This window comes from Lathamus discolor, chromosome 1 (assembly GCF_037157495.1).
Source record: "Lathamus discolor isolate bLatDis1 chromosome 1, bLatDis1.hap1, whole genome shotgun sequence".
In the NCBI taxonomy this organism is placed as follows: Eukaryota; Metazoa; Chordata; class Aves; order Psittaciformes; family Psittacidae; genus Lathamus; species Lathamus discolor.
In genome coordinates, this window is record NC_088884.1 from 88197459 (window position 1) to 88212692 (window position 15234).

A 15234-nucleotide genomic window follows, 5' to 3' on the forward strand; every position below is an offset into this window, starting at 1 on the left:
GCCACAGCTTTGTATGTGACTACTAAAAATAGCAGTAGTTCAGTCTCAGCCAGCCCTACCCAAATTCCAAAATGTGACAGCTGCCTTTGAGCTACAACTACCCTGTGGCAGGAATTCCAGGCAATTGCTTCTCCAGTGATGCCCTGTTTAAGCCAAAGCTCTAGGCAAGGTCTGGAGGGTGACAGTGAGCTGCTCAAGCAGCAGGGAGCACCCAAGAGGACCCTGTCTCACAGGCACACATGGCCAACACATGTGCAACAGCATTTTAGATCACAGCTGCTGAGACTTGTGGCAATGGAGGTGTTAAAAGCTTTCCTCTATTAAACATTCAATATTTTCCCCACACAAGTGCTCAAATTTCATATTTCGTGCACAGAACAAACCAGCCAGAGTAACAGAATCACAGACTGGTTTGGGTTGGAAAGGACGTTAAGATCATCCAGTTCCAAAACCTTGCCATGGGCAGGGACACCTCACACCAGACCATGTCGCCCAAGGCTCTGTCCAACGTGGTCTTGAACACCGTCAGGGATAAAGAAGCAGCACGAGTTGAAGCGAGTGCATCTCCCACTGAGCAGATACCCTGTACTCATTAGAGCAGAGCTGTCAAGCAGGGCACACCACAGCTACCCTTATTCTAGATCAGATTATTTAGCTATTCTGTAAGGCTTTATGGTCTCATCTTTTCAATGCACAGCTAAAAAAAAAAAAAAACACCAAACAAACAAACTCTTGAGGCATTTGGAGGCTGCACAGATGCACTTACCAATTGCTATTCAACTATACCATCAACTTCCGAATTAGTATCCTCAACTGTTTGCAAGAGTAACAATCCCTCTAACATCTATGGTAATCATGCAGTTGTGCCTCAAGAGACTATTTCCTTTGATTAGGGTGAGAGCTTAAATAAAGTGCTGAACAGTAGGCATTCCTTTGTTAAAAAAATGCCAAGGACCAGTGGCCTCATGGAGCACTAACTGGACTGCAAGTCCCCTCTTCCCTCATGAAGGGCCTGTCTAGGGAACATGTTACTGCATTTACAACACTCTGGGAATCACTTGCTGATGTGTATTCTTAAAACAAGGTTGGGTTAGGACAAGGGCAACAGACAGCATGAAGGAAAGCAAAGTCCCCAGATTTAATCCCCAAAAGAGAAAATAAGTAACTTGGTCACTGGTACCATTACTTGTAGCTTTTGATTCTCTATCAGAAGCTGAGAGATTTCTGCAGACTGTAGTTGTAGCTGACTCCTGAGCATTTCTAACTCCTTTGGGAAACAAAGACAAAGCCATACTTTTAAGTTAATTTGATAAAACAAGATAATTATTCAGAATACATTCTTCTTCAGTTAAATGTTACTGAACTGCTTCATACTAGCATATGCAAGAGAAAAGCTGCAACCATTTCTCTGGAAGAACAAACCAGTCTCACTATTTTCCACCCAGCTCTTAGGAACTCTTTTCTATGACATGCCCAACCAAGGCACCTGTGTGAGCCTCAGTGTCCCTTATTAAGGCGTTTCACACCACTAGCACTCCCATTAACCTCCTCCACTCATTACTGTTCTTGGTGCAGAAACCCATTATGACTGCTTAATCCAGTCACATTAACTAGTTCTCTAATCAGAGAAACTCTGCTAGGTATTTATGAGCAACAGCTCCCATAAATTACTCAATATGCACTTGTACAACACTTACTCCATGTTGTACATTTAATACCTGGAATCTTTCATATCGGTATTTAAAGATACACTTTTGCAATGAATGAACTGATTTTGCAACTCTGAAGCAGCAGTTTGTCTTCTGCTGCCTCAAACCTGCTTAGCAGAAAAAAAATGTTTCACTTTAGATACATAATCTTGATGCTCCGAGATGTGTAGCATCATCATATGAAGGTACACCATCAAAAACTTCAACATGCTCAGGGCTCAGTGCTCCTCTCTGCAGTGTGACAAAGCTCCCTGCCCATCCTGAGCTGCCACTGCTGACCACAGCTTTGCCTACCAACTTCACCTTTTGTAGTTCATTATTGTGCTCCAAGCCACCAGATCTGCTGTTCTGTGAAGACAGCTCTGTTGTTCCTATTTCCAACTGTGAAGACTTCTGTAATAGCAAAAGGGACATCAGCCATAAAAGTAGATAGCATAAATACAGTCAAGTTACTAGAACCCAGAGCAAATTCTGTGCTTGTATGATCCAAGTTTTCAACATAAAAAGGTTAAGAAATGCACAAAACTCTCTGATTACATGAGAGCAGCTGAGTAGTCCTCTCTAAGGTGGATACAAAATCATCTTTCACCAACCCAAATGCAGAAGACAAGTACAAAATAAAAGCACCATGCATCATCTGCATTTTGGCAAGCAGGCCACCATAAATACAACTTAGAAGCTTAGTGGGGGTAATGCCTAAGAGGCACCTACCATTTTTTCCTCACCCAAAACACCCTGAAACTCCTGATTCTACAGCATAACAGGTCACCCACACAAACTACTTTTGGAAACAATGGGAAGCAGGAAAGGCATTGCTCAAGCCATCTCCCATCCCATTTCCTATTATCAGCATGCAATCAGTTATGATACTTTGATTGCCATCGTAATGAGGACTTAGCTTAAGGCAGATGACATTTGAAAACATCATTTGGAAGCTGCAGCAAGTTCTGCAGAGACAGCACTTACCAATTTTTCGATCAGAAAATCCTTTTCCCTTATCTGCCCTTGCAGCAGTTCATGCTTGTTTTTCCATTCTTCCAACTCCTCTTTTAGTTTGCTCACTTCTTCCGTCTGAATGCCATTCATCTGAAACGTATCCCCATGGGAACTGTGATGTTGAGTGTCCTTTCCTGAAAGACAGTATTTATTAAACCAAGGTCACAAACACCAATGCCATTTTGAAGTTAGCTTCAAACACACCAATTCAAGAATTTATTGCCTATCACACAGGGTAACACAAGCAATTCCAACTCAAGAACCAGAGCACAGTACTTAGGAGTTCTCTATCAAAAACACATAAAGAGCTGTAATTTGTCATTCCTTCAAGCATGTATCTGTGGCTGCACCAGCATGCTGCTTCAGTTGTTCAGTTCATCCAAAGTAACATCATAGACAAATCATCCTACAGAAGAAGGATGACTGTGTCCTTACATATTTTTAATAGTAAATAATTGTGAAGGCAGAATTAGTTTTGGAAATCATCACATCCAGTTTATCAGGCATCTTGACCTTGGAATAACTTGAATATACTGTCCTGATTCAGACAGTCAGCAATCTCTCCAGTGATGGTGATAAGCCTCATCTTACACATCTGCCATACAGTTCTTTCTCAATTCATTATTTTCATCCACAGACCTGAGTTCCAAGACTTAAGCACAAAGCAAGAACAAGTTTTACCTCATGCACATTTCAAGCTGTCCTGTCCGATTTCAGTGCTTTAAGTCTTTAACTTTAAAGGCACTTAAAGCAAAACCAAGTATTTTTAGATAACGAAGCAAATCTAATGCTTCAACGAAATTGCCTGAAATGCCCAACATCAGCCTTAAAACAGTATATTTAATCTCTCTGGGAAGTTTTTTCATATGCTGCAGAACATACAACAGCATGTCTGAAGTGATAGACGGTATTTTTTTATTACTCTCTGAGCCTACCTAGCTGCACTTTAAGGAGATTATATTGGTCCTTATGCTGTTGGATCTGTGACACTTGCTGGGTAACTGTTGCTTGGAGCTGTTCATTTTGAGACATTAAAGTGGTAACTCGTTGTTTTAGTTCTTCAAGCTCCTGGTCCTGTGAAAGACAAAAACCAAAGCACTGAAGCACAGTAACACTTCTGAAGATACCGTCAGGAAGTCAAGTAAAGACAGAAAAACCTCAACTACAGCATGACACACTACTGCTAGTGATGCTGTCCATGCTACCTGTATCTGGTGAGCAGGAAAGCCTCATGCAAACCTAGACAGCTACTCCAAGGGAAAAAAGCCTGGCGAAGACAGAAGCCTATCACACCAGACCAATGCATTCCAAGTCTTCTGGAGGAAACCTCCAGCAGCCCCACACCAGAGACAGCACAAGAGTAAGAAGGAAATCTATGAAGTCTGGTGACTGTAGTTGCTCTCAACCACACCAAAGCCTGCATGCATTTGGGGCACTTCAAGTGTCTTCCAGGAAGTTGTGGGAACTGCTGTCACGGCAAGTTCAGGAAAACCTCACCAGCAGTTCAAAAGTGCCCCTTAAATCCACATGTACCCCCCTGTGCCCTCTGTCCATTCCAGATCCCTGAACTCAACACACCTGATTCAGTCCCCATTAACTATTACGTTAATCAGCTTTGCTCTTCTCCCTCTAAGCTGTTGCAACTAAACAAGCAAACTCCCACTGGAAAAAACAATCAGGAGTTCAACCACAGCAGGTATACGCAAAACTTCACTCCCATTCTTCATTCAGCCACACTTTATCTGTCAACTTCTCGAAAGTGAGAGCCCAGAACTAAGGGGCTGCAAGTTCTTGAATTACTCATTTGAGAAGATTTAAACACAGGAAAGAACAGATATATCCCAAGAAAATGCTTTATCTTATCCAGTATTCTAAACACTGGTATTTCATTTGAACCAGAACTTGGTTTAAGTGTTTGTAGAAGTGTTTCTGCAGTGCTAGTTTCCTGGTTACTTCATTTGGAACACTGGGTATCAAACTGCACGGGTGCCTCTGAAAGCCAAACCAACCAATCCCTTGGAGGCACATGTACAGCGTAACTCCCTCTCACCTGCTCTCTGATGACTTTTTTGTATTGAGTCACAATGTTGTCATGCTGTTCCAATGTCTTCTTGACCTCCTCCTCCTTTTTATCTTCCTCACTGGACTTGTAAATAGCTTTACTTATAACACCTGTTAAAAACAATTCACATCTTTTTTGTCCTCACATCTGTCTCACAATCCAACCCAGTTTAACTGAGTTCAGGGCGTTAGAAACTAAGCCTGCACTTTAAAAACAGAGGTTTAGGGAAACAGCCGTCTTTTATAGGTTTGCAGGCTCACTGCTTTACACAGATTCAGAAAAGAAAATGGGTGTTTGGAGTCCTCCTTATCACAAAAAGTGGGGTTTAATTGTTATGGCTCCACCACAGCTGCTGCCCAAGTGCTTGTGCAGTTAAGTGAAAGACCTGGGGCTGCCAGGGCAACATGCAGATGAAATGCAATTGGGCAAAACCATCTTCACTGTTCCTGCTTCTTTTTTTTTGGTTCTGTGGACTGATTTGAGCTGGGCAGTATTAATAACCAGGACATCAGTTACACTTTAAGAATTATGACAACCAGTCTCTTTAGCAAAGGAGAGAAAACACTAAACAAAGTGCTTATCACTTTTTAACAGGCCAGGAAATACAGCATTCATCATTTTTCTTCATTAATCAGATAGAAACAGCCAGTATCTAGATTGCTTACTTCCATAAATGGAGTATCTATGACCATCACATGCTCAATGCTTGGTCTCTGTATGAGCACAGGTAAATACACGTCCTGGCCACAGTATGAGAACTCAAAGGATGTAATAATAATCCTTTCACCTAAAAATTAAAAGTTAACCAATTTGTACAAGCCCTGATTATGGGCTTGTACAAGGAGTTAATACTGAAGCTGTGAAATTACTTATAACTATTACAGTAACATGCTTTTCAGAATACTCCATTTTAGTATTATCACGCTACTTTTAAGACTGTTACATTCAGCACATTTGGTAATTCAGGCATCAGCTTGTCACAAAAACAACAGAAGCAAGCACATCATTTCACCTTCCAATTCCTTCACAAGCTTGGTAAATTCATGATCAAACATCATGTGCTCTGGGCTGGAAAAACCAGGCTGGGGTTTCTGAGCAGCTCTGGAATAAAGTTCATGTTTGCTAATAAAGCCGAGCTTCTCAATGAAGTTCTCCCTGCCAATCCTCTTCTCAATCAGTTGCTTCAGCTTCTCTCTGAAAGGAAAAGAGAAATCAATCACAGTGCAACAACTGAAAAGTGAACCCATCCTTCCCTTGGTGGATTTTACAGTTACAACTCTTGAGTATCTGTCTCAAGTCTGAGCCACAGCAGATGCAGCATTCACAATGCCATTTTACAGTGACCACTGGCACCTGTTCCCAGAGCAGGCACACGCAGTTTCAGAAGACCTATACAAAACAGCTACCTGCTTTGCTTAGCTAGAGGTGGGTCAGTTGTTGTGCTTCCCATAAGGAACACACATAGAAAACATGCAGCCAAATCTATGCTGCACGGCTCAGTTAATCCACCACCTGCCATTCACTGAATCTTTCCCTACAGTCTTCTTCTTTTTACAGCATACTTACTTCCTATAATTTTCAAGGGAATTGTCATTGTAGTAGATGGAAATGCCAAGCAAAAGTGCACACAGGCCTTGGACAAGTTGCTCCTCTTCTCCCAGGTTTTCAGCTATCTGCCCTGTGAGCTGGACTCTTGTTAAGGATATTGGAGATACTTCATAAGCACCATACATGTAACTTAATATTCTGTGTATAGATCCCAGTTAAAATTCTTTGCAGAGATAAACCCAAGCTTGATTAGGAAGCAGGCAAAAGAGCTGAAGAAAGCCTTGCAAAGCTAGCTCCTGTTATGGAGGACTTGGGTAGTCAGTGGCTTTCCTGACATTTCTTCTCTAACTGTCTGCTCAAAGAGATCAAGTTGTTCCAAAACAGGCTTGCTGTTTAGATAAGGTGACAACTTCAGCCTGGCGTACTTTAGCCAGATTTCTTCCTGAAAAGCAAGCAGAGAAATACGCTTCACCAGAAACAGGGAGCATTCTTCCTACCTCCTGGCATAAGTCACCCTGAAAATAGTAGTGGACTTGTTGCAATCTAAAAACTACATTTGCTTGGCAGAACACAAAGCAAGCAGGTCAAGGATACAAAAGGTATATTGGCTGGATTGTGAAGGAAGTGGGTGACAGCAATGGAGCAGTTGCTGAGCCAAGTGCAAAGTAACATCAGAAGTCCAACCCTGGTCTGGACTTTGCTGCCCTGAAAGAATAAACCCCCCCATCATTAACTTTCCACAGTGGAGGACTGAAATACCAAAAAAAAAAAGCCTGTACTGCTTCAGAACTCACCCATTCACCATTGTAAAAACCATGTCTTTCAAAATGCCATTTGTTAGTTATACTGAACACAGCTTTAGTGTTTGGTGAAACAAGTATTAAACGATTCGTATCTGTTTTCAGAGCAAACCAGCAAGCAACACAGATGTGAAACATGGCTCAGTGCAAATCAGCACCAGTATAAAAGTCATGACAAATTAGTTCCGCATTTATAATTCACACTAAGGTAACATGGAGAAATGCAGAGATACCACCCTGTAAAGGAGCAAGGTATAAATTAAGTCAGGTAAGGATTCTCGATAAGAAGGCATGCATCACTAAGACTTCCCCTGCTGACTACAAATTGCTATGTGTTCCTAATGTTATTTTGTAAGTCAAGAAAGATACTACTGTAGTGGCTTTTGGTTCAGACAGTATGCACATTAAGCCAGCAAGAGGAATGCTAACTGTAGTATTTGGCTTTGTTAGTTGTCATCTGCCAATTGCCTGTCTTCTCGCTTTTGTCCCTCTTGTCTTTGCTGCAGGTACTATGGACATAGCAGCGTTGAGGCAGGCATACCTCTCTTCCAACAGTCAGCATTCAAAAGGCAACCAAGAAAAATGTTCCCCGCATGGAAAAATAGAACTTCACACAAGCACCTAATAAATTGGGCAAAGTAACTGGAAGCTGAAGTCAAGGCTCAAATGCATGATGAGGCACACAACTGCTGGGATTGCTTCAGTAGAGGCAAGTAGAGCAGGCACAGGGATCAAGGCAAAGAGACAGTCATCAAAAACAAAGAGCCTGTGCTTGAAACATTGAATTTTCGTCCTTGCCTCTGATATACTCTATGCTTTAGGGCTGAAGGCAGTGTTGGTTTTAACTTCAGCTAAGCATTTAAAACAAAATAAAAGCCCCCAAGGTCTTTGAATAAGCCAGTCTGCCCATTGAAACAGCTGGTAAGCAGCAGTCTGGCAAGAAACTTTTCTGCAGCTCCCAGCTGCTGACTGTGAGACAGACTGGAATCGAATCCAGCAGCTCTGGCAGAAGATACCAAGCTACTGAGCTCTGAAGAGACTACCTTCAAGGACTTCCTTCTGAGGTGCTGTGATTTGCTGTAATACATCTCCATCATTAAGAATAAATGATCCCCTTAAAAGGAGGAGAACAGATATTACAGATATCAAGACTGTGGCAGTCATCCCTAATGCTGCACACACAGGCAAGAGCATCTGGTCATTTTTCATGATTATCACCATCATTACTTCCTGACACCCAAGTGAACAACATCAGAGCAGCAGAGATCACAGCCATCACCACCAACTGCACAGCACTGTTGTGTTTCATGGTGAGTACTTCATGCCCTACTAGCAGTTTTTGTTTAGTCTTTGTTACAGGTTTGTCTGCAGCTTTGCTGTGACTCTGTCATGCTGTTGTAGTAACAGAGATTATCTTGTTGCTGCTGCCCTTCTACCTGAAGGTTGTGACTGGTTTCCACTGATCTAGAACTCACTATGAGCTGTGTAGTCCCCACCAAACTCTATGCTCCTCTGGCCCTCTCCTTTCCTCTGGAAAACACCACTACACAGTGATATACTATGATATACTATGATAGCACCTACTGTGACAGATTACAGCTCTCTATGGCTGTTGTTCTGTAGTTCAGGGCTGGTAATGATATAACCCCACCCTGCAGGACAACTGATAACCAACTCAGCAGTGAGTTAAGTAACACAGCCTGAAAGTCAAACAACTCATGTCAGGCATCATTTGCTAGTAACGAGATCCTTGCTATTCACAACTAGTATCTCAAAGGTTATAATATCTGCTGGCAAGTACAACCTACAAAGCGCCCAGGAGGCAGGTTAAACATGATTTTTCTTTTAGCAGTCAGAAAACCAGCAGCACATTCCCACTGCAAGTTGTACCAGCTGTTTGCTACAGGCCAGTCTGAGAAAACACCATTTCTAACAGTTTTAATTTTCTTTGCAAGAAAGCTCATCTGTTAGGTGATGAGATAGTGAATGAGTCTGCCCCACTGGAAAGAAAGCACCAGTGCTACCCAAGATCCTTATCCCATAGTTTTGTGGAGAGAATTCCCTGGAGACACAGAGCGAGCTTGTTACACTAGGGAAAAACCCAACTGCAACACAAAGCTGTAAGTGGAAACACATCAAAAAGCAGTTAAAGAAAACCTGCCCAGCAAAACCAAAGGCAAGAGAAAAAGGCCTGCTTTTGGCAAGAAAATGCCCAAGCTGGGCCAAAATATACATACCCGTCTGTCGATCTTATCACCCTGCAAGTTACACACATATTACTTGAGAAGCTTCAAGTACAACACAGTTCAGAAACATCCCCCCCCCCCCAGTTTCAGTCCCTTCCATCACGTAAGGCTGAAGAGCCACAGGCAGTTTTGCTGACTCAAATTTACCTCACACAAAAAAAGCCAGGAACAGGATAAAAAGAAGCACTGTCAGTTTTCAGGTCAAGCAGATGAAAAAGTCACACGAACCAATTTAGAATTCCAGCATTCTGTTGGAATTATTATCAATTGCAGGGAAATCTAATAACTGCCAGTTATCCAGCTCCTCGTTACTGCAATTGTTCAGGGGAAAAGTATCCAGAATAGAAGCAGATGTCCCAGGGAACCATGGGCTCACGGGTGAGCTTCATTTGCTCAACATTGGCAAAGCCAACAAGAAAGCTTTCAAGTTTTTAACAGCAAAACCAACCCCAACTAACATGTGAGAGCCCTGTATTTTCAAGACATTCCTACTTAACAGTTACAGGTTAAATACTAAGCAGGAACCCTTTCAGCAACACAATGCCACTGGGGATCCTGCCAGTTTGCCTCTTCTTTTAAACAAAGTTTAAGGCCTAAATGCTTCAGAACCCTCTACTTAAGAGTAGGCAACACCAAGGATCGATCGCTGATGAAAAAGCAAGATGTGCTGCTTTTCTCTTCCCCCTAGAGCATAGGGGAGTTTAAGCAAAGCTTCAAATGATCTGCAAAAGACAGAGAACCCTCCTTCTCCTTAAGCTAGATGACTAGGTGGCTGTCTAGATGACTAGTCTAAGACTAGGTGACCTTTGAAAGTCCCTTCCAACCCATACTATTCTATGATTCTATGCCTTCCTGTGATGCTCCTGCACAAGTGCAGCATTCCTCCATGATGCCTGGAGCCTTAACCTAGTGCTGTACCTGTGAGAGGATGTTGGTGCATTGCTGCAGCAGCGACACGGGTGGATTGCCGATGCTGGTGGCAAGCTGAACTCTAAGAAGCTGTTCTTTCAGAGTAGCATTCTCCTGCAACGCATGGGCCAGGGCCACAGCAGCACACCAGTTAGAGAGGGAGTCCGTGGAAAAGAGGCCCCCACAAAGCAGCTGACCAGCCGAGACCGAGTTACCTGTAGCTACCAGAATGATCAAGAAGTATATGTGAGATTAAAACAAGCCACAAAAATAGACAAAATATTTAAGGCATCAGCATACAGTTAAAATGCAGAAAAATTAAACTAGACAGTTTGAGAGAAACCATAAGCCAAGAATGAATGCCAAAGATAGACTCTTCATCAGAGCCTGAAGCAACAGGACAAGGAGTAAAGGATTTAAACTCGAACAGGGGAAGTTCAGATTAGATCTAAGGAAGAAGTTCTTTACTGCGAGGGTGGTGAGGCACTGGCACAGGTTGCCCAGAGAAGTGGTAAATGCTCCATCCCTGGCAGTGTTCAAGGCCAGGCTGGACAAAGCCTTGGGTGACATCGCCTAGTGTGTGGCATCCCTGCCCAAGGTAGGGGGTTGGAAGTGGATGATCTTAAGGTCCTTTCCAACCCAAACCATTCTGTGATTCTGTGATCTTGCCCAGATCAGACACTCAATGGCAAGTAAATGATTTTGCAGAAGACATCAGCTGATGCATTAAACATTGGTGGCAGTTAACTCGTTGCAGAGACGCTAACTCTGCATACCATCAATAGTAGATGGCAGAAGTGTTGACACGATTTCTCCTTGGCCTTTTTGGTTTTTGTAGAGAAAGCACTGGAAACAATAGAGAACAGCACAACGCAGCACAAAAGGCTGACGTTCGTTCACCATGGACATCAGAAGTACTACAATCGCAGGCCTGTTGGGAAAGATAAAAAACATTAGGGTACAGCTGCGAACGGAGACAACCACAGGCAGACAATCTGTAGTGTATTCTACAGGTAAGGAAAGAGACTTTTGCCCATTCCATACATTACAACTGGAGTAAACCTCTTGATTTTAATATCCAGGTTTTTCAGGTCATTAAAACACACAACAGTATTCTTTACACATGACTGCCAAGAGCTAACATTCCTCCAGTGTCTCCATTGCCCATCAAGTCCCCTGCTGCTCCCTGCAAGCTTCAATAATACCACAGAAGATGCCTCATGAGGCCACTAGCAGCTTGTAATACAGAATGCTGCCCCTCTACCTTCACCCTCCTATTCAACGTTGAGATTAAGATCTCCTTAAGCTAACATTTGCTGTTCCCCAGTCTGAGTAAATAGCAATTACCTGCCTGTTTTCCTGGCCTCTAACTCCTTTTGTAGGCTGTCCTCTGACCCACAGTTCATCCCTATCTAGGAATTTCTCAGCTACTGCTCACTCATTTTTCAGGTGTCACATAACAAAATCAGTTCTAGGTCTTATCTCCGTAAAACACACCTGACACCTTCATGCTCTAACACATCAATGTGAACTCAATTCTGTTGCTCTGTATCACAATTTAAACAATCCTTCAGATCAGACTGCCATGGCCCATACCAACACATCATTACCTAACACAATTAAACACTTTCCTTCCTCTACCTTGGTGGATTAGAAGGTGCATTTACAGAGGCAAAGTAGTCTTGATTCATCTGGCATCCTCGAATGACCTCTGATACAGTGTTTATGGTCTACAGAAAGGGCAGAGAAAAAAAAAAAATAAGAGAGTTAAATGTGAGCCACAATCTACTGCCTAGGTCACTCACTCAAAATTATTCAAGGTTACCCTGACAGCTCAGTATCACAGAACACATATTCAGCATATTCACTAAAACCATTTCAAATCAAATCCAAACAACTAACAGCTGTGAAGCATGCTGAGGGAAAGGTCAAGGGACAGAAAGCTCTGACAGATCTATCACACCCAGTTACCTCCAACTTTGCTACCTCAAACCAGGTTTGCTATGACAGCCAGTTAAAGTAGACATTTTAAAGAAGTTGAAAGATGAAACCTTCTAAAAGGTGAAAAGAACTTGAATGGAGGCCACACCAAAGGAAGTAGTCTACCCTCAGTCATGGAATGGCTAAGGTTGGAAAGAACCTTAAGACCATCTAGTTCCAACTCCCTGCCTTTGGCAGGGATGCCTCCCACTTGACCATGTCACCCAAGGCTCTGTGCAACCTGGCCTTGAACACTGCCAAGGGATGGAGCATTCACCACTTCTTTGGACGACCTGTGCCAGTGCCTCACCACCCTCACAATAAAGAGCTTCTCCTTGTATCTAACCTGCACTTCCCCCTGTTTCAGTTTAAACCCATCACTTGTCCTATCGCTACAGTCCCTGCTGAGGAGTTCCTCTCCAGCGTCCTTGTAGGCCCCCTTCAGATACTGGAAGGCTGCTATGAGGTCTCCACACAGTTTCTCTTCTCCAGGCTGAACAGCCCCAATTTTCTCAGCCCGTCTTTGTATGGGAGATGCTCTAAGCATGTCATTTTATCAAGGGAAAAAGCACCTCATTCTACTGCAGGCAGGGCTTCCTAGAAGCTAGAAATGCCTCATCACTGGAAATGTGCCAAGTCAGAATACTTCTAGATTCTCTCCTGAGAGAAAAACAAAAACCCCACCACCAGAACAGGGCAAAACATGAATCAATACAGCCACTCTGGGATATGCTGAAATACAACACAGAAAATTAGCAAATAGCAATAACTTCTGGTTGCAGAATATAATCTAAAAGACTATCTTACATTGATGCTGCCCCCTGTGAGAGGCTGAACTGAAATCAGACTCCACTGTCCACTGTCTCTAAGGTTGGTATGTATGAGAAAACTGAGATAGGACTCCACCTTCCACTGTCTCAGAGATGGGTGGGAGAAGTTAAGACTCCAGCATTCATTACCTGAGAGAAGGCTGTGAGGAACTGAAATGGGACTCCATGGTCCACTGCCTGAGAGATGGGTGGGAGTAGGTGAGATAAGACTCTTCCACCCATTACCCCCAGGACTGGTGTGAGGAGTTGCTGCCCATTATCCCCAAGAATTGCTGCACAGGTGCAGTTGGCTGCAAGACCGGCGAACTGGTTTACCAGGAATGTGCAATACATGACATGAAGAACAGAGGTACTCCCCCCAACTCATAATAAAAGGGGGAAAAGATAACCACCAGGTAGGACACCTCTGTGAGAACACCCTCCATGAGGACAACTCCAAGAACAGCTCCATGAGGACACTCACTTCCAATGACTACTACAGACTCCTGGGGACACTGCTCTGATACCAACTATGGATGCTGAAGGACTCCCACCACTGAGGATGACAACTACAGACCCTGGGACACCGCTGGATCCATGGTGGTAACTGTATCTCTGCACCCTGAATTCTTGCTTCATTTCTATCTTTTTTCCGATCTGTTCTACTGCTACCCCCTTTTTAATAATTTTTTATAATTGTCTTTCTGTAATAAACCAACTGATAGATTAGGGTAGTGACCTTATTTTCATCTTAATTTCACTCTTGGAATCACAAACAAAACAGGTCTGACACTTGGGTTTTCTCCAGTCAGACCCTGACACTCACACAGGAAACTGACATCTGTGGCATCTGAAACTCTTAGCAAATAACGCTAATTCCAGTTTGTCTCTGCAGCAATCCATTATCCCTGTAGACAACTGCTTTCACCCATTTAGTTGCCCCCCCTCATCACATCAATCTGCTCCCTCTTACTTCTGTCAGGATATCGGCAGGAACTCCTGTTGCCATCAGGATTGTACAGAGCTGTTGTAAGAGCCCACAGTGAAACATTGCTTTCTGACAGCTGCTGGTAGCACCAGGAGGATTTGTGGGAGACACAAGCACCCGCACAAGCTAGAAAAAAAAATGAAGAACATCTTTATGTGAAGAGAGTCCGAGACCACCTGAAAAACCAAACAAAACCGATTTACCCATTTTAAGTTTGGCCACAAAACAGAATTACTCTTCAAAAATGGAGATAAGAAATAACAACCGAACACCATATTCATCTCATTGCTACGCTGTGCCATTTGATTCTGAGTTCAGTTAAACCCTCTAAAACCTTCAAATTTCTGACTCCACTGCAAACCTTGCAACTATGTGATGAGAAATCAAGCTCTAACTACCCTCCTACTTGGCTCACCATTTGTCAGAACTACTTTTCGGAAGGTGACAAACTACCTTCATCATTAACATTTGGCTTCCGCATGAAATGCCACAGAACAGGAAAACCTTATTCCCATTTTTGGAGGAGTAAGAAGAAGGAAAGATGCCCAAAAATCAGTAATTATGAACCCACAGTGAAGTCAGCTGCTAGAACCAAGTTAATGTATTGCAGCCATACATGAACTCATGCATGAGGACTCCTCATATAGAACACCCCCAGTGATCTATTGAAATCACTGTTAAATCTTCAGTTCCCCAATATGCCAGCCAGTCCAAATCCACAACTTGGCACTAGTGTTTGTGCTGAAGGCAGTACATCTCATGAATGTTGGTATCTTATTCTATCTACAAACACATGGATCTCGTAGTTGACTATTACGTTATACTTACTCTTCACTGCAGAACTGAAAGTGCTGAAAACAGTACTTAGGAGATGAAGTGTTTTACCTGCAGCATTAGGTGGAGATTAGTTACTTTCTGTGCAGACCATCCACAGTTGTCATCTCCAACCTCAAACCAAGGCTTCATACGCTGAATGTACGAACCTTCCTTGAAAAAATTCTGATTGGAATTATTATTCTTCAACAAGTTTTGCAATAGGAGGAGACAGTCTTCCACTACTATTCCTGGCGAGACAGAAAACGCAAAGAAATAATTAGAATATTACACACAGAAAACTAACTGGCTTCTCCCCACACTGAGTATGTTCCGGACAGAACAGAGCACATGCTTCTGAACTCTTCCATTCT

The 15234-nt window shown here is 42.9% G+C and overlaps 1 protein-coding gene across 4 annotated transcripts in view; it reads right to left on the reverse strand.

Annotated features, from left to right (window-relative positions):
- USO1 (USO1 vesicle transport factor) overlaps window positions 1-15234 on the reverse strand; it is a 30618-nt gene that overhangs the window by 2496 nt on the left and 12888 nt on the right. For 2 of the 4 annotated variants that reach the window (XM_065685318.1, XM_065685310.1), the window contains 14 exons: window positions 14933-15111; window positions 14033-14173; window positions 11912-12000; window positions 11047-11201; window positions 10280-10491; window positions 9353-9373; window positions 6910-7020; window positions 6334-6452; window positions 5780-5961; window positions 4756-4877; window positions 3641-3779; window positions 2676-2839; window positions 2013-2102; window positions 1181-1267 (listed from right to left, as the gene is read on the reverse strand). In XM_065685318.1, coding sequence (XP_065541390.1) covers window positions 1181-1267; window positions 2013-2102; window positions 2676-2839; window positions 3641-3779; window positions 4756-4877; window positions 5780-5961; window positions 6334-6452; window positions 6910-7020; window positions 9353-9373; window positions 10280-10491; window positions 11047-11201; window positions 11912-12000; window positions 14033-14173; window positions 14933-15111 — 1811 coding nt within the window. The remainder of the gene's footprint in view (window positions 1-1180; window positions 1268-2012; window positions 2103-2675; window positions 2840-3640; window positions 3780-4755; window positions 4878-5779; window positions 5962-6333; window positions 6453-6909; window positions 7021-9352; window positions 9374-10279; window positions 10492-11046; window positions 11202-11911; window positions 12001-14032; window positions 14174-14932; window positions 15112-15234) is intronic. The other 2 variants (XM_065685338.1, XM_065685329.1) reach the window with 1 other exon arrangement.